This window comes from Perissodus microlepis, chromosome 6, assembly GCF_051167445.1.
Source record: "Perissodus microlepis isolate ML-2025 ecotype Zambia chromosome 6, ASM5116744v1, whole genome shotgun sequence".
NCBI lineage: Eukaryota > Metazoa > Chordata > Actinopteri > Cichliformes > Cichlidae > Perissodus > Perissodus microlepis.
Genome location: NC_140466.1, coordinates 6,025,794 through 6,045,873, shown reverse-complemented (window position 1 = coordinate 6,045,873; position 20,080 = coordinate 6,025,794). Strand labels below are relative to the sequence as shown.

Below are 20,080 nucleotides of genomic sequence, written 5' to 3'. Positions count from 1 at the left end.
ATCAGAAAGTGATAACAACACATTAGAAATAGCAATAGCGTCATAACGGACCAATAAATCAACACATTTTCATCAGCAGATGTTTGCATGTTCAGTAAAAATATTTCAACGAGTTTATGATTAAAATGATTAATGAACTTCAGCGTTATGTAAGACAAGTTTCATGTTGGACTCATTGTCTTTTGTTAGTCCAGTTTAGGACAATGTCTCATATCAAATATATGTCATATCAAAACAACCCCACACCTGCAGTTGTTTCAGTTTTTCACTGGTGTTTCCTGTCAGCTGGTCAACCTCACTCAGGTGGACATCCATATCAGCCAACCAAACGACAAGCTCCTCCCTTTGTGCTTCAAATCCCTCCCACTCTGAGACAAGGAGCTGAGAGAGAGAAAACAAGGGTCAATTATAAAGAAGAGAGAAAACCGAAACCCTCCTCAGAAGGTCTGACTCGCATACCTGCAGTCGACCTGTGATGGACTCCTGTTTGGCGTTCACGTCATCCCAGCGGCGGCCGCACTCCCTCGCTGTTCCCAGCAGCAGAGTCTGCAGGGTGCCCTGGAAGAGCATAGTTAATGTTCGACTACTCTTGGTCAGGCTCTCCAGCTGGATGAGCTGAGGTCTCCCCTCTCGCCGCCACCTCTGAACACACAAACACAAATTGCATGTGAAGCAGGAGGTGCAGATTCTTTTGCTATTCTTTTCTAAATCCAGGCTTGATCACGTGGAGGTATTTGGAAAACTTTTTTGGCCAGCGGACGACTGTTGTCTCGCGGAAAGTCAAATCAAATGTATGCGATACACAATCAATTCACAAGAACACATTATAAAAGAAAGTGCCTGATTTTAGCTGAATTCTGCATCAAAACAGGGTAACAGAATTAAAACGAGTGTTTGCAGCAAATGTGAGCACAAATGGTAAATGGCCTGTATTTGTATAGCGCTTTACTAGTCCCTAAGGACCACCAAAGTGCTTTACACATTCAGTCATTCACACACAGGTGATGGCAAGCTACATTGTAGCCACAGCCGCCCTAGGACGCACTGACAGAGGCGAGGCTGCCGGACACTAGTGCCACCGGGCCCTCTGACCACCACCAGTAGGCAGTGGGTGAAGTGTCTTGCCCAGGGACACAACGACCGAGACTCGAACCGGCAACCTTCCGATTACAAGACGAACGCCCAACTCTTGAGCCACGATCGCCCCACAGCCTCACTTTGTACAAGCCTGCTATTAAAGTTCTCCTCTATGCAGACAACGTTCCTGTTTTCAAGGCACAACTTGGATCTGCTGTAAAAATCTTATGGATACACGCTAAAGATTCTGATCCCTCATCCTAATATGGTCCCAAAAGGCTAACAAAAAACAACATAGCAATAGCAATAAAACAAATGTTGAGGCTTCAAAATACAAAGTCCATAAACCAATGGCTGACATGGGTTTTTATCATAAGGGGGATAAGACTAAAAGTATAATACAGATTTCAGTCTGAGAGATTTGATGTTCATTTACCTGCAGATGCACTATATGCGCCTGCTCTGTGGTTTTCCATGTTTTGCAAATCACTATTTAATACAGGAAGTAGGTTAACTAAAACAAGTCATCTTTCTTTGTGAGAGGACCATATTAATGAAACAAACCTCAATGACATCATAGATATCACTAAAGATGCTCCTGCTGCTTCTCTTCCTCCTCATCCTAAGCTTCCTTCTCCTTGTCCTCGACTTCCATCCATTTGTAATTCAATCTAATTGTTTTTCCTCCCCCTCCTCTTCCTCATTTTGTTGGAGCTGTGAAAAGAATTAGTGCGAATCTGAATTAATTTGTGCAAACAAGAAAAATCTACAGCTTTTCGGTCAGAGGTGGTCTTGTGCAAACACTCGTTTTACCCTGTTTTGATGCAGAACTCATTTGAAATCAGGCAAGAACTGGACTTGTTTTTTATAATGTGTTCTTGTGAATTGATTGTGTATCGCATATGTTTGATTTGACTTTCTGCAAGACAACAGTCGTCTGCTGGCCAAAAAAGTTTTCCAAATACCTCCACGTGATCTAGCCTGGATTTAGAAAAGAATAGCACAAAAAATCTGCACCTCCTGCTTCAGATGCAATTTGTGTTTCTGTGTTCAGAGGCAGCGGTGAGAGGGGAGACCTCGGATCATCCAGCTGGAGAGCCTGACCAGGAGGAGTCGAACATTAACTCAGCTCTTCCAGGGCACCCTGCAGACTCGGCTGTTGGCATCGGCGAGGGATGACGTGAACGCCAAACTGGTCCATCACAGGTCAACTGCAGGTATGCGAGTCAGACCTTCTGAGGAGGGTTTCTCTCTTCTTTATAATTGACTCTTTTCTCTCTCTTTCAGCTCCTTGTCTCAGAGTGGGAGGGATTTGAAGCACAAAGGGAGGAACTTGTCGTTTGGTTGGCTGATATGGATGTCCACCTGAGTGAGGTTGACCAGCTGACAGGAAACACCAGTGAAAAACTGAAACAACTGCAGGTGTGGGGTTGTTTTGATATGACATATATTTGATATGATACATACGTCAGAGACATTATCCTAAACTGGACTAACAAAGGACCATGAGTACAACATGAAACGTACATTACATAGCGTAAGGCTGAAGTTCATTGATCATTTTAATCATAAACTTGTTGTTGAAATATTTTTACTGAACATGCAAGCATCTGCTGATGAAAATGTGTTGATTTATTGGTCTGTTATGACGCTATTGCTATTTCTAATGTGTTGTTATCACTTTCTGATGTTTTATTAATTAAACAATACATGTTGTGTTATCTATAGATATAGTATTTATATATATATATTTATTTATAGTATGGTTAAAAAAAAATAATTATTACTGTTTAAATGACTAATATGTGACATGTATTACTTTACTTTACAGAACCATTTCAAAAAAGGTTCTTTAAAACTGTTTTTTAAAGAACCATTTGAAGGACCTTTTTAAAAAAGGTTCTTTGAAAAATCTATAAAGGTGCCCCAGAGAACCATTTCTTCATGGTTCTTTGGGGCACATTTAAAGGTTCTTCAATGAACCACTGAAAGAAATGGTTCTTCAAAGAACCATTGTTTGAAAGGTTCTTTCTGGCACCAAAAAAGGTTCTTCTATGGCATCAGTCTAAAGAACCACTTTTGGTTCCAGTTGGCACCTTTATTTTTCTGACCTCCAAACTCCAAAATTTAGATTATCAGAAATGTATACCTCTGACATATAATGTATATGAGATATTTAACTCACAGTGTAGTACTAACTATGCAAACAATAAATTAATGAGCAAATATAATAAATATACCAATAGCTAAGTTTTGCTGGGTTAAGGGAACACTAAGAGGAAGGCTCACCACATATGTGTTGACAGTTATTGGAAATTTCTTGTGAGAAAAGGCACTTCTAGAAAAACAAGCGTTTAAATCAAAACCTGAAACTGTCAGTTCATCCTTTTGTTTTCATCCAATACCTGCATGCAAATTTAAATGTAGTGTTTTCTTACTCTCTTCCTCTGTTTTATTGCTTACCTTGTTTTTCTTGATACTCAATAAACCATCTTGAGAAACTAGTAAGCATATTTTTGAGGTTAGAATCTAAATCTAATCTAAGTTAAAAGCCTTTTTTTTTTTTTATCAGAAAAGAACAAAAGATTGAAGTTTTGGAAGGGGATCATTCACAGGAAATTGTAGGCTAACATCAGAAGGGCCAGCCTTTCCTGAATACGAAAAAGTATATTTTAGATGGAAACAAATCTGCAAATTATTCAAGGTGATGAGTGATAGATATTAGAATGAAAAAGCACTAAAACGGTTATATGCTACCTTGTGTCAAAGGATAATTTTCTCTCTCTCTCTCGCTCTCATTTATTTAGCTCGAAACACATATTAACAAATTTCTCAGTGATAAACAACTACTGAGATCCTTTACCTAAGGAGTGTGCTTTGTAAAAACTAAGTAAGTGTGTTGGCATGTTCATTACATTGACATTCTGTTGTGCAATTGTTATTTACTTGTATTTTATAATTTGACTTTACGTACTGATGGATGGTTTGTAAAGTTTACAATAACTAGTATTATCATTATGCTATATTTTCAGCATAACGATTTTCTGTATAATAATCTCAAAAGTAGTGCCTTGAAGCAGAAAATAGTAATACTTTTCTAAAATTTAAAACTAAAGTACAATATTTGAATGTGGGTATTGTGTCTACTGTTTGTTAACTCACCATAATCATAAACATCTTAATAATAAATTCCATATTCTATTACCACATTATTTGTGATCAATGGGTTTGCGGGGTTAGGGGTAGGGTCTTTAGGCTTTTGCCCCACCCCTGCCACCAGTATATTTTTAAGCAAGTATTTCTAACTTTTATTTGAATATTCAGTTTCCTACCATCTGCTCTTAACGGTTAATTGCCAGGTAACCCGCCCTCCCCCTTCGCACACAGATGCACACAAACAAAACACACAGTATAATTCACACCCTCATTATAGTGAATAAATATTTATGCCATTTTACACCATTAAACTTACATAGCTAAGGATGAAGAACCTTTTGTTTTTAAATAACCATTTGTAATAGCTAAAGAACCATCTACAAAATAAAAAGGTTCTTTGACATATGATGATTCTTTAAAGAACCATGAAGACATCTGAAGAACCATTTAAGAACCATAATTTTTCTGAGAGTCCTCAGCTGTTATGTTTTCTTTTCAACTTTAGCAACTCTCATCAACTGTTATTTATGTTCCAGTTAGTTTCCAGCATGTGCTTCATGTCTCACTGGTTCTCATTGTCGACAAGGTAAACAGCTTCAAGCCATGTCTGTCAAGATGAGCACACAAACAAAACAATATGAATGTGAGTTTGTCGAAGGTATATATTTGTTGCCAATGACATATTCACAAATATGTCACACCTCTAAATATCCTATAACCCTGCTCATAAAAAGCAAAAATCATATCCAATTTAAATTTGGCTAGTCTACCCTTTAAGGTAGTCACCTTGGGCAGCACTGTCACACTTCCAGCATGGCTTCTATTTTTAGAAGTACATTTCTGACCACTGTGACAACTCCTGCAGTTACATTGTGCTGTAACCAAGCACAGGCCGAAAACGGCATGATGGAACACAACATATTTACATTAAACAAATGCATGAAGCCTGGGGTACAGTGAGCAGTTGAGCAAGTTTAAGATCTGATGAAGCATCCAAATTTAAGTCACATAATCACAGTGAAATCAATGTTTCTGGTTTTTCAGGGATGCAAAATGAGTTTTGTGCAAAATGCATACTCTAATACTGCAACTTGGCAAAATTATGAAGGATATTGCAGTTGTGTACCTTGATTCACTTATCAAGGTTTATATCGTCTATTCTGTAAAATAGTCAGATTGTGAATTAAATAAGAATAGACAATCTTATTTAATTCACTTTATGTACAAAATTCACCTGCTTGCTGCATACATGCTACTACTGCACATTCACCTAATGTATATATTATATATATAATGTTTTTCGTTTTTCCTCTACCCCCCCCCCCATTTTTGCACAAGTCGAGGAACGTGTCAGGTTACATTTCACTGCGTGTTATACTTGTATAACTATGCATGTGACAAATAAAGAAGGGGCATTTATCATCAAAGAAGTTTTCCTGCTTTATTTAAGACATACAGGCTGACTTTGTTTCAGAAATCTTGTTCATGACTCATTAATACTTGCTAATCTTAATATTGCAAAAACGGGCAGAAGTGCCTCGCTCTATGAGAGTAAAAACAATCAAGACATAGTAGGTTTTTTTTTTGCTAATTAGTAAGTGAGAAGTAACAGAAGAAAGAGCTACCAATTATGGTGATCAAGAGAAAAAAAAAAAAAAAAAAAGTCAATCAGTATTCACTTCAAACTTCAGCCTCATCAACCCAAAATTAAAAAAAAAAAAAAAAATAGTAACTTATTTCTAACTTTGCCTTACCTGTGTGTGTGTGTGTGTTTTTACTCTTTCACTTTCGGTTTATTATCAATTCATTCCCTCACAGTACCACCGAGCATGATTTTTCTAAATTTTAAAAAGAGAGAACACTTTCACTGATGAGGAGAAAGAAAGGACCTTCTGACAATCACACAACTTGATGCAGCAGCCTGAATGGCAGCATTAAGATTTCCATGCTGACACACACGTTCATTCTCACTAACTCTTCTTCAGGCTTCTCTCTGAGATCTTTTCTCTTCCACTTTTTTCCTCCCTCCCCCATCTGTTTGTTGTGCTCCACCTCCCTCGGTTCTTTGAGTGCATTAATCAGTCAAGCCACAGCATCACAGCTATTACTCATCTGGTCAGAATAAGAGAGGGAGAGAGAGGAGGGGAGAGAGTCCATAACAGAGAGAGAAACAATGACAGAGCGAGACAGAGACCCAGAGAAAAGAGAGCGAGAGCTGGGGGAAAGAAAGAAAATGGAGAAGTGCAGAGAGTGAACTGCTCGGTATTCATTCATCTTTTAAAATCTCTCCTCACCTCAAGGCTTTTCATCTCTCCACCCATCCATCCATTCATCCATCCATCCACTCATTCAGCCAGCAACGAGCCAGGTATCCATTCATTCACCTATTTATAGATGCCACTAACTTCACTGCCCCCCCCTACAACCACCCACCCACCTAATCATGCATCCATCTTTCTATCCATCTTTCCATTTCCCCTTTCACCCCACTCCCCATCTTCTATTCATCTCTCCATCTCTTCAACTACACCTGTCTCTATCTTTATTTCTTTCCTCATCTATCCATTTCATGTTTTTCAGCCCCTTTAAGAAAACAACTCAGGCCCAGAAAGAAAATCTGTTTTGCTGTGCAGCAACAGGGTATAGAAAAGGTAAGAAGGGAAATTTAATTTTCCAACTCAAGGACAAAGAAATAATCACACTTCTCTCACTTTTTCTTCCAAGAGGAGTAAGAGTCTCAAAAATATTTCATGATGTGTTTAAGGCTGAATAATTTTGAGCTATGTGCTAACTTTAGCAGGTGAACAAGCTCACCGTGATGCATATATGCACTCATACGGAGTGATATTAAGGATTTTTTTTTAAATTTTTTGCTAGCCAACTCTAATCTACTGAAGAAAACTGACAAAATAGTGCAGTTTTGCATTTTGTGTCATGTCATAAACCAAATGATACAATAGGCAGAAATTCTCACCTGATGATTACACCGTAAAAAATAATTTAGTTGCCATCAAAGTAATAACTATTATGTGTATGTATAAAAGGTTCCATATTGTACCACTTTAAGACATATTAGTGTTAATCTCACGTGTGCACAGACTGTAGATTCCAAGCTTCAGCCCGAAAAACCACAGAGATAATTTTTTTATGTCATGCCTGTATGCTCCTGGTTTTAAGCTCCATTTCTAATGGTGTGTTGTTATTTGGAACTTTAAATACAACTGGTACAGTTGCTACCCACTGTCTTTGATGAAGAGATCTGTGAATGACAGAGAGAAGCAGCCAACTTTGCATGTACAGATATCATCATGGATGATAACTTTACTTGTTAATACAGCTAAATTCTCAGCATTGTTGTTTTTAACATATCTGATGTAGAATTTGTCAGATTGCTTTCATTAGTAGTACTTGTAGTTTAATGCCCCGTTAATGTCAATATTTCAGAGTCATTCGGTTGAGTGATTGTCGGGCCCCCTGTCCTTTTAGGTGCTGTTGGAATGCTACTCTGCAAGTAACCCCAGTGGAAAGCGTTACATGAATAGTATGTGGGACCTATAGAATCTTCGATACACAGCTATCCAGATTGACAGCAAAAGTAGTAGTTCAGTGTTCCAACATCTGGAAGAAGGAACTGCTCTCACGGCTAGAGATTGAAGAGGTACAACACAAATTCTATGGCAGGGAGCCAAGATGACAGGTCAGGGGGGAGATATCATTATCACCCCCACCGGAGATAGCATACCAAGCCCCAAGTATGATGGAAGAAGGAGTTGAGTGCGAGAGAAACTGGCCTGAAAGACAGGATTATGGTGAAGCTTGAAACCTGGACCCTCCGTAGCCACTTACCAAGATTACGTGAAGTGCCCTCCGAAGATCTGCTATATGATGTGAATGCAGCACTAGGGACACTTCCTACTGCAACCATCATGGAAACTAATCGGGCTGATCTACACCATGGCAGCAGTGATCAGCCACAAAGTGAACAGCCACGAGCAGAACCCTTGATGGAGAAGGACATTGGACAAGATCAGAAGCGAAGTTAGCCAATTATCTGTGTTGCAGAAAGGTGCAATGAAGAAAGTGCCTAAGAAGTATAGCTAGCTGTTCATACCTGGGGCGTTTAGAAAATACCAAGCAAAGACTCACAGCCTTTGCCAGCCGCTTGAAGAGCTGTACCAGAGAAATAGAAGGCAGGCGGATAACCCAGCTGTTCTCCACATAACCATACAGAAAAGCCCCACCAAGGCTAAAGACTGACCGACACTGGAAGAGCCTATGACAGAAGGTTGCGACCCATAACGGCAATGCTCAGTGGCTAGTGGATCCAAGAGCAGACCACAGCAACCTCTCTAAACAGGGTCCAGTAACCATCAGAGTGGCAGATATCCAAGAAAGGGTCTCCGGTATGAAGAGTTGGACAGCACCAGGCCCTGACATGATTCACACCTACTGGCTGAAGAAGCTGACTGCACTCCATGAATGTCTGGCAGCAAAAATGAACCAGCTGCTAATTGACGAGACACGGCAAAAATGGCTAACTGAAAGCTGGACAATAACCTGCCTCAGTACCACATGGAATCTCCTGTCAGGCATCATAGCAGCGGAGATGAACAGGCACATGGCTCAATGCATAAGATGGGGAACAGAAACTAATTGGTAGGAATACCAAAGGGACAAAACAGCAGTTTCTGGTAGGCAGAGCAGTTGCCTGAGACTGTAGAATCAGACTGAACAACCTGTGCACGCCCTGGACTGATTACAAGAAGGCTTTTGACTTGATGACCACACATGGAGAAGTGGGCTACTGGAACAAGACGACATCAGTGGGCAAGAGATGAAAATAGGGCGCCGTTGGAATGCTACTATGCAAGTAACCCCAGCGGAAGGGGTTTCATGAATAGGACAAGGGATCTATTGAATCTTCGATACCCAGCATCCACATTGATGGCAAAACAACTAGTAGCTCAGCCCTTCGGAAGAAGGGACTGCTCTCACAGCTAGATATTGACGAGGTACAACACTCAGTGGGGAGATCAGGGGGGGAGATATCATCACCCGCACCCGAGATTAAGTACCAAGCCCCAAGTGCAATAGAAGAAGGATTGTTGAGTGCAAGAGGAACTGACTTGAAAGATAGGATCATAGCGAAGCTTGAAACCTTGACCCTCTGTAGCCGGTTACCAAGACTACGTGAAGTATCCTTAGAAGGGTACTACTTGATGTGAATGCAGCACTACTGACAATACCTACCGCGACCATTACAGAGACTAAACAGCTGATTTACACTACGACAGCAGCCACAAGCGTCAGTACCCTCCATGGAGAAGGAGATCAGAGGGCTCAGAGAAGAGTTCAAGAAGATATCGAGAGTGAAGGTAACAGTGGTCCCAGTGGTAATCGGAGCACTTTGACCATAAAGGCCTGATTTGTGTAGTCTCTTCTGAACAGTTGATGTATAGATTTGTCTGCTCCTGGAACTCTCTGTGGCATTTATCTGGGCTCTAATCTGAGGTGCTGTTAACTTGCCATTTCTGAGGCTGGTGACTTGGATGAATTTATCCTAAGCAGCAGAGGTGACTCTTGATCTTCCTTTCATCTTCCTCATGTGAGCAAATTTCGTCGTAGCGCTTGACGGTTTTTGCAGCTGCACTTGGGGACACATTCAAAGTTTTAGCAGTTTTCCAGACTGACTGGCCTTCAGTTCTTAAAGTAATGATGGACTGTAGTTTCTCCTTACTTAGCTGATTGGTTCTTGCCATAATATGAATTCTAACAGTTGTCAAATATGGCTCTCAGCCGAGTTGATCATTTTTTTCTTTGCTACATAATTCCCTATATCTTGTTTCATATATTCACTGTTTTCAGTATGTATCTACAACGTGGAAAATAGTGAAAATAAATAAAAACCATTAAATGAGAAGGCATGTCCAAACTTTTGACTGGTAGTGTGTATATACAGTATACCCAGTTATTCAGTGTGGTAGAGTTCTTCACACATCTTACTTTGAGGCCTGTTACCTGTTAACTCATGCTCTGTAGCTAGTTGCTGTATCTGATCTGGCCTCCTTCATCATAGATTCTGTCTTAGTGTGCTTACCTGCCATGCTTCTGGAAAAACCTGCCTGACCCATTCTCACTCATAAAGAGAGACCTTACCTGCACCAGAGACTCTGGAGAAAAAGAGAATCATTACAAGAGAATACATCTTTACAAATCAGAAATCTATCTTACCTGCAGTTTCACCTGTGAAAGTAACCACAACCAACATGTGCCTGCAACCTGCGTGGATACTGAACACTTACCTGTCATACCACTGTGTCGTAACTGGCCTTTCTACAAAAAGAAAGACTGAAAGTTGAATATCAACTTCTGTATCATTCTGAAAAGCTGCATATTCTGTTTTGAACCTCTACCTGTTGTGAATTTAAAAGAGTTAATTAAAGTCCTTGAACTTTTTCCAATGGATCCAGCTTATGAGTCTTTTGCATCAGCTATCACACTGACAACAGTTTATGTCTACATCAGGAAAGATTTGTGAATTTGATTTTATTCAAATGCAGTATCTTTGGTGTTTATAAATCAGCCTGTAAAGTTTCCAGATTTTATTCATGTTGCATTTTCCACAGATTTCTGACCTGTGTGCATGCAGTCAAAGCCAATAATTACATTAGCCCCACTAGGCAACAACACAGGTGTCCAGTTACTTGGGAGGTATCTTTAGTTTAGCCCTTTCACGCATAGTGGTCACTACAGTGGACAGCTATTCAAAGCCTGTTTTCTTGTATTTGTGTCAGTGTTGATGGTATACTTGCACATGAACCACTACAATGGACACTGATGTGGCACTCCATAGCAAATTCATGAGTCAAAATGTATAATGTCCACCAAAGTGGACATGTAAAAAACTGTTTGAAAAGTACATGTTTAAAAACATGAAGTTCAAAAGTCTTTTTTTCATGCCTAAAGATGAATAAAAATACTTAAGAAAAAAATCCCGATTGAGGTTGTCGTAATTCATGCATGAAGGGTTAAAGTATTCCATAGTGTTTTTAGTTCTTCAAGTGACTGGAGAACATGAACGTGTTAGTTTGGATATTCCTAGGGTGTATTAAGAGTATTTTCATCACTTTATATGCTGTCATACAGCCCTTTTAGATATTATATTTTGAATTTATATCTCTGCTAAACTGACTGCATTGACAACAACAAAAAAGCACACATTCACACATGCACATTAATTTACCTCAGAATAGCAGAGGTTGTTGTATGACTGAAGTTTAACACATTAGTTAATCATGTTAAAATACTCATCACAAAAAGAAACGAAGCTAATGAGGCAGCAACAAGGAGCTGAAAGTCCAAAATAACTTTAAATGCACATAGAAACTGATAATGATTTTTCTTGGCAAAAATATGTCTTGCTGCAACATCCATGATAACAGCTTTTCTGTGACATTTGCCTAATACTGACCCAGGAAAAAGTGAACAGCAATGAGGAGGGACTATTGTTCAATTTCTTGCTCAACTCTGGTTACCGATCTTCTATGTAGACAGTTCTTACTGGCCTATAAAGTGTTGCCTGAATTCTTTAAGCCAAGCAGTTAGAAGAATTGCAGCTCATCCTTTACACCTTGATGCTTATAAAATTATCTTAACGGTATTTAGGAAATGAGAATTGTAATTTTTTTTGTGGTGATATTCCCAACAGATTCTCTGAAACAAGTCATTAGCGGACATTCTCTGTGAACTATAAATGATTTACAAAAATGTGCTAATTTATTTTGTATGTGCCAAGAATAATAAATGGGCAAAAGCAGCTAGTGAGAATAGTAGAATTCCTCTGGTAACCATGAGCCAAAATTTTCTCCTAAAATCAACTGGCGTTTGGTGCTAGGAAAGAGTCAGACATTATACTTTTCCAAGTGAATGTCAGTACAAAATCCACCAGCTGTACCAATGGATTACGGCAACCTTTGACCTGCTGAAGATATTCCAGGGAAACTGGAAGGTAGATAGTAACTGGAATGAATCCTCTGTCAACAATGAATTTATGCCTAAAACTTGATGGAAACATAATACATAATTTTCTGATGTCATGAAAACCTCAAAAATCATATCATTGTTTGCACAAGGGAATAGTGATGAAAGACAGAACACTTCTTCTCCTGAGAACCATGAATGCTTATAATGTAGAAGATAATTCTCCCTGAATAAAAGCAGTGGAAAGAATTAAGCTTTTTATATGAACTTCGGCAACTGCATCCGAATATTAGCCATGCTTTAACACACTGGCACAATTAAATTTATTTTATTAAGAGAATTTTATGTATTATTTTGTTTTCTATTAAGGAGCTAGATGAGACATTTGTGGTGCTTTATGTACCTCTCTCAGATTATTTTTTATCTAAGTTCATAGACTGACATTGACAAAATTTAAAATTCTAAATAAGGTTGTCACTTGTCAAAGGAAAACACCAATTAAAAATGGTCCCATATAGTTATGCAGTGAAAGCCTTTCTTCTTGCAGAAGAAACTGCATTTGGGACAGATGGCTCTCTAAATCCACTGATTCCTAGCCAAACCATGAAAAGGTAAGTGCACAGACAGCAGGCAATCAAGCTACAGTCTTCCCCAAGTTTTATGGTCATCGTATAATGCTTTGACTCATATCGTGATGTGTGCTCAATCCATGTACATGCACAACATTTACCACACCTAACAAGCCTTCGAGTAGGCTTCTCACGCCTAGGGCTCACAGGGTTAATGTGAGTGAGTCAAAACTGTACACGCATCTGGAGACTGGTATATATACCTCATTCAGGGGAGGAAGCATGCAATTATCAACTTAAGATTGAGTGAGCTCATATAACTCAGCTTGTAACTTTCAGATGTATGTTCAGTGCTTTAACAACATTCTTATAGAAGCCCAAAAAGAGAAATAGAGCAGAGAAAATGAAAAACAGTAGTAGGCAAAAAGACTGACATTTAGATTTCATTAATTCGACTGACATTCTCATTCCGAGTAACTTAATTGGAGCTCAACAGTTAAATTCATAAAAAAAGGCTGGTAAGACGCCAGAATTATAATAAAAAGTTATGAAATAAATACAACACATTTGAAGAGAGAAATGAGAGAAGAGATGGAAAAACAAGGAGAAATCAGGAAGTCTGGGAAGGAATCAAAATGATGAACTAAGTGGCCTGTCGTCACTGACAAGCAGAGCAAGCTGGTGTGTGTAGACCTGGACAGTGCCCTGGTTGTATGCATGTGTGAATCCCTTTGCAACCTTGTTTGACAACAACAGGATTTTGTATGCAATACAAGCAGCCTTGTGGAGGAACTGTAAGAGTGGGATAACATAGGAGGGTCTGAGCATGTTAAAAACGAGGCATGCTGCTGTGTTCTGGATTAGATGCAGAGGTTGGATGGAGTGTGGTCACAGAGGGAATCAGAGTAGCCCAGACAAGAGGTGACTAAATTTGAGTGAGGAACTTGACAGAATCTCTGGTGAGGAAAGGTCTCATGTTGTGCTGCATTTTGGGTTTGGAGTTGTACTACATTTTTGGGATTCTGGGTGCCTGTCACCATTGTATTGTCACTGCCATCATGGATGAATGGGCTTGGTTTAAGGCAAGATTTCCCAAGGAGTGAGAATGCATGAATATTTTCAAGGCTGAATCTGAGGTTGTGATGTCAGGGGAAAAACACAAGTATGGAAAAGAGCAGTAGAAATCAATTTCCGTGGAGTTACACTGAATTTGAGGTGACACATCAAAATGGAAATAATGCATATACTTAAAAAGCAGAGATATTAAATATTCCCTTCTGTGAGTCCTTTTTTTGCATTAGCCTGTAAATAGACCGTGTGTTTGTGTACAAATTACAGCTTTTCTTTCAACCTACAGCTCAAATAAAATGCTTGAGAAGAAATTAATAAATAACAAATTGCCTTCAGGATATCATCACATTCAACATTTCCTGTCCTGAACACACAGAAATAGCAGCTGGCCCCAGGGATAAACTTGACATATTTTGTTTTTCTAAAATTAATGATTTCCCACATAGACAGCTAATAACGGTTTGCCAGACGATTACTGGGAGGAAGCTGCCAGAGTACACAGTTCTTCGGTTTACATTTTGTTTCTTTATTTTTACTCGGCTTTGAACTCCACCCACTCCCCTGCTGCTGAAGAATCCCAAGAGATGAAGAAGGAGATTGCAAGATGGTCATGACTGTCTCCTTGCTGTTTATGCAGTGTCATGAGTAGTGTTTATCAAATGAATGTGCGTGTATGTGTGTACAGTTTTGCTATGGAGGTTGAGAAAAAAAGTCTTTAAATATGAATCCACCTGGTTTGTAATGTAATGTAAAACTGTACTATCTATAAAAAAAACCCTACATATTCTATTGCTCAACAGCACTACTTTCGATACATTATTATATAGTTAGAGCTGCATTTTACTACATTATATTGCTTGAAATTGTTAAAAAATAAAATATAAAAAAACATATAAAATATAAAAAAAACTTGTCCAGCATCCCCTAAAAAATAATAATAATTGCTACACTATTTTATCAATTATGAAGTTTTCACAGGACTCAAGTGTTCACACGCAGTCCTCTGAAAAACAAATGATATCTTTATTGTTCCCTTAGTGCTTCCTTATGCGAGCAATAACCAGGTTATGCAGTGCTAATCAAACATACTTGTTACAGTGTTACAATTTCTGTAACAGCAGATGTTTTGACAATTTGCTGATCAGATGTGTGGAAACCATAATTTTTCCAGGAGTGGACAACCCAGCCAATTTACTCCAAGGTCAGACAATGTAATTCACAGAGAAACTTCAAAAATCCAAAGAGTTACATGTCAGGTTTCAGTTAGCCTATTAACTGTTTACTTTCATGACCATTTAATTGTTAAAAAGCCCAACTGGAAAAGTTGCCAGGATAAAGCAAACAATTCTGCAAGAAACTGTCTGAAAAAGAAAAGGGTAAAGTCCACACCAACCCCCAACTAAAATGCTTTGGCAAGACATTAAGAGAGCCGTGCACAAACAAATGCCTGCAAACCTAAATGGGAACTAAAGCAGCGTTATAAGGAAGAGTGGGCCAGAATTCCTCAACAGTGAAGTGGGACACATGATGAAGTCATACAGAAAATAATTACTTTAAAATTACTGCTGCTAGAATTGGTTCTCCAAACTACTGAATCATGGGGTATTAGGTTTTTACACAGGACTACATAGAATGTTTTTTTTTTCACATGACTGTATGTTTATTTCAAAATTTAGCTTACCTCCATGCCCTACAGGCACTCTGTGGGACTACTAAGACTGGATTTAATTGTATTTTTATATATCGCCAAATAGACATAGGCAAAGATATAGACTTTATTTAATCCCACACTGAGGAAATTCACTCATTACAGCAGCACAAGGGACAAAAAGAAAAGGTGAACTGGAGATATATTAGAAAAATAAAAATAGGAAAAAATAAGTCAACAAAAAAAGACAGAATACTATGCCATGTATAGTTGGTTACTATATGCAGTAAGATACACCAATATTTTTCTTTTTTATATATACATAAAGTGCAGTAGGAGTGAAAATAATATACCATTGCTGTAGCAATCTACTACTGAAAGAGCTGCTCAGGGTCTTCATAGTCTCATGAAGGAGGCAAGTAGTGTTGTCCATTATTGACATTAGCTTAGCTAACATATAGACATAAATTAGTGTAGCTCCGTTTGTTTTTCAGACCGTTTCACAATAATAATAAAAAAACCTTCACTGACTGCAAAATATTTTAATATAAGTATTTCATTTTTTTTTAGTTTGCCCAAATTATGTTTGAGCCTCTGAAAATAGGTGAATATATTAAAAAAATGGCTGTAATTCCTAAACACCGATTTCAAAAACCCATTTATTTAAAATAAAATTCTGCATTGTGATCACATCTTTACTGTCGGTTTAAAGGTTCATAGATTCTGCGTGGCCTGAAAAGATGTTTTGATATCCAAGGTCTCGTTTCTGTAGGAATGTACATTTATTTCATGTTCTTCTGAATTTTCAATTTCAGGCAAGTTAAACTTTAAATAAATCTTTGTGATATGTTACAGGTTAAACTGACATGCTCTCTGATATTGACTGGGTATTTAATGATAAACAGTTCTACATTTATTTTGTTCAAATACTTAGCAGACAGAGCACAACGTAAGTAATCTTTATCTCTACATATTAGTTTAATGTTAAATGTAGTTCATTTACTTTGGGTTTATTTCAAGCACTTCTACACTAGTTTAACCAATTTGTGGTTCAGTGTTTTTGTTTTTTAAACATGTTCAAGTTTGACATTTGATTACACAAGGTCAAAGCTTGTGTAATCGAACTACACACATATTTATTTTTTCTCATTTCCTGTTTGTATTTTAAGAAGGAACAATCTGTGTCCCGGTGGCTTAGTCACTTAGAAAGTCTAAAGAAAAATAATTCTCTTAATTATACTTTAAAGGAAAAAAGTACATATTGTACAAATTGTCAATATTGTTTACACTTGAAATAAATGTTTACCTTACACATTTTATTGAGAACAACTATCATTAACTTGGCTTTGTGTTATTTCAGTTAATTAAAGGAAACGTACAGATTTTCTCTATAGACAAATATCTGCATATAAATATGTAGAATGTGCAGGAAAGAAATTAGAATATTTGATTTGGGATTTCTGTTTTCTGTTTGTATTGAAGTCAAGTAGTCTGGGTTATAATCATAACCAGGGTTTGGTTGCCTGCAGATAAACACGTCATTTGAAGATCAAAAAACTAATTGTGTAACACAGATTGAAAGCACTGACTGTTTTCTAAAGATAATTTGGCTTTTTATGAACTTTAAAAAAATCTAATGTACATCAATTTCTAAACAATTTCTTGCAGAAAAGTTTTGAATTGGATATTCATTACATACATCAGAAGTGCTAGAAAAATTGTTGATGAATGATTTAATTGTGTATTTATTTGTAAATCATAAGCCTACTCAAATGTAGTGCTTCATTTATACATGCTACAACTGTAAATGTTTCTGAATTGGTATGTAGACTATCAATCCTTTAAAACTTAGTTTACACATTTAACTTACTTAGCAAGATTGAGGGCTATTATCTCCAACCACCTTGTGGCTGCAGTTCCGTACAGCCACCTCAGCAATGGAGATGTGGAATATGGTTCATTCAGACTCAATCAATCTAGCCTCCCTGTTGAAGTTTTGTCTGAGGCGGGAGTTGAATTTTAAATTCAAATTCAGTTTATTTTTATACCAAGAAATTACAACATTAGTCGCCTCGAGGCGCTTTATATTGTAAGGTAGACCGACCCTACAATAATACATACAGAGAGAAACCCAACAAGCATATGACCCCCTATGAGCAAGCACTTTGACTGGTAACAGTGGGAAGGAAAAACTCCCTTTTAACAGGAAGAAACCTTCAACAGGACCAGGCTCAGGGAGGGCGGGGACAACTGCCACGACCGCTTGGGGTAAGGGGAGGAAGACAGGACAAAAGACATGCTGTGGAAGAGAGCCAGACATTGATAACAAGTATGATTCAATGCAGAGAGGTCTATTAACACATAGTGAGTGAGAAAAGTGACTGAAGAAGAAATACTCAATGCATCATTGAAGATCTCATTGACCCGGGCCTTGCCCAGACAATCCCTCACAATATGTTTTGACAAACCAGGCTTGTCCAGCATCCTCTACCACCATATGACGTGTCTGTAGATGTGATAATATGATATGATTACAAAAGTGATCATCATATGTGGCCAAGGTTGACCTGTTACCCTTTTGTTCGAACAAGTTGTTTGTTATAGGCAAACTGTGATTATCACAGAAGTTCAGCAATGAAATACAGTTCAGATTCAGGTCATGTAGGCAGTTCCTCCCAGTCACAACATCCCAGGTCCCATGAGAATGTTGTTCCCCATTAAGATAGTGAATCTAAGAAGGTGTATTCGAAAAGCCCTGTAATCTCAACTCTTGTTCACCACATAAGTGCACACAACCGTTAGAACCCATTAAATTAAATTAAACATTAATCATTATACATAAATGAAATTAAACAAGTAATAGCACATCACCAAGATATTAAACTATTTATCATGATATTAGACTTTTTTTTTCCACACTTCTGTCAGTGTTTGAGTTCACGTGCGGACTCCAGATGTTATCAAAAATATTGCAACAAATGTAACATCTGTTACATTATGGTTGAATTTCACTAAGAAAAATGGATAATAATTTTAGTACAAGAAGTCTGTGAAGGTTCTCAGTCATCCAGGTCATCATAGTCTAAGGAGCTTGGAAAGAAAAGCGTCTGGACTTTTTTAAGTTGCTTGAAGACGTTTCACCTCTCATCCGAGAAGCTTATTCAGTTCTAAGGGTCAAATGGTGGAGAGTCCAAGATTTAAACCCAGTGGGAGTATCCCCCCAAAGAGGGACAAAGGACCCCCTGATGGTCCTCTACCAAATCGCATGAGCCAACAAAGGGCTGGGAGAGTACCCAGCCACTGGTACAGATATGTAGACAACACCTCAAGAAGAAAGTATAACTGTTTGCCTTTCCTGGACTGCGCTGTGCACATTGAAGAGAATGGCAACCTCAACACTGAAGTTCACTGGAAGCCCACACACACGGACCAGTACCTCCTCTTTGACTCCCATCACCCTCTGGAACACAAACCTGGGGTAATCAGAACCCTACATCACCGGGCAGAACATGTTCCCTCTAAGCCTGAAGGGAAAAAGAAGGAACACATACATGTAAAGGAAGCACTTAAAACATGCGGTTATCCCAATTGGGCGTTCATAAAGTCAGCAAAGATGTACAGAAAAGAAGATCAGACACCAACTAGGAAGGATAAGAAAAACAGACGCAATAACATTGTGTTCCCTATGTAGCCGGTGTATCAGAGAAACTCAGGAGGGTCAGACCTAGCAAAAACACTCAGACAAAAACTGGTTCACCCAAAAGACAAAACTCCTAAACACAAACTTAATAATGTGGTGTATGCTGTACAGTGCAGCGAGGAATGCCCAGACCTCTACATTGGAGAGACCAAACAGCCACTTCACAAGTGCATGGCACAACATAGAAGAGCCACCTCCACGGGACAAGACTCAGCAGTCCATCTGCATCTTAAGGATAAAGGACACTCTTTCGAGGATATTTCCCAGACGCCTTAACGCCCACTCACATCCTGGGCCATCTGACCTCAGAAAATCACATGAATGGGTGGGGCCAGGTTTCACAATGAGCTCACCTGAAACCCTGGCTGATTGTGACCCACACCCGTTTTCACGCCTTGGTTCATGTGATTAGGTAGAGGATCATCAGGGGGTCCTTTGTCCCACTTTGGGGGGAAACTCCCACTGGGTTTAAATCTGGGACTCTCCACCATTTGACCCTTAGAACTGAAGAAGCTTCTCGGATGAGAGGTGAAATGTCTTCAAGCAACTTAAAGAAGTCCAGACGCTTTTCTTTCCAAGCTCCTTAGACTTTAGTACAAGAAGTAATAGTTCCAAATAGTCCTTTTGAATTCTCCGTATGGAACTGCTTAAACTTTAGCAAGTTTTGCTTCTTACGTAGGATTTTATTTGTGTTCTTCTGTTTCTAAAATCCCTGTTCCTTATTGTCACACAAACACTTTCTTTCGCCTAAAGCGCTGCATTTATCTGCCTGTCAATCAAAGATGACACAAAAAATAACCCCTAATTAAAATATTTGTCTACCTTTTCTCTCAGGCAGGTTCAAGCGTATGCATCAAGTTCAGTGCTGAGAATACAAAA

At 38.5% G+C, this 20,080-nt stretch overlaps 1 protein-coding gene and 1 pseudogene across 1 annotated transcript; one reads left to right on the top strand and one right to left on the bottom strand.

The window, feature by feature from the left end:
- Window positions 1-213: 213 nt before the first annotated feature.
- On the bottom strand, window positions 214-1,857 carry LOC146384925 (nesprin-2-like). Its single transcript, XM_084929904.1, has 3 exons — window positions 1,642-1,857; window positions 460-642; window positions 214-381 (listed from the first exon to the last, which is right to left on the bottom strand). The coding sequence occupies exons 1-3, from the start codon at window positions 1,696-1,698 to the stop codon at window positions 214-216; spliced, it is 408 nt and encodes a 135-aa protein (XP_084786030.1). The 5' UTR covers window positions 1,699-1,857.
- Window positions 1,858-18,766: 16,909 nt separating this feature from the next.
- Window positions 18,767-19,613, top strand: LOC146384924 (uncharacterized; annotated as a pseudogene).
- The last annotated feature ends 467 nt before the right edge of the window (window positions 19,614-20,080 follow it).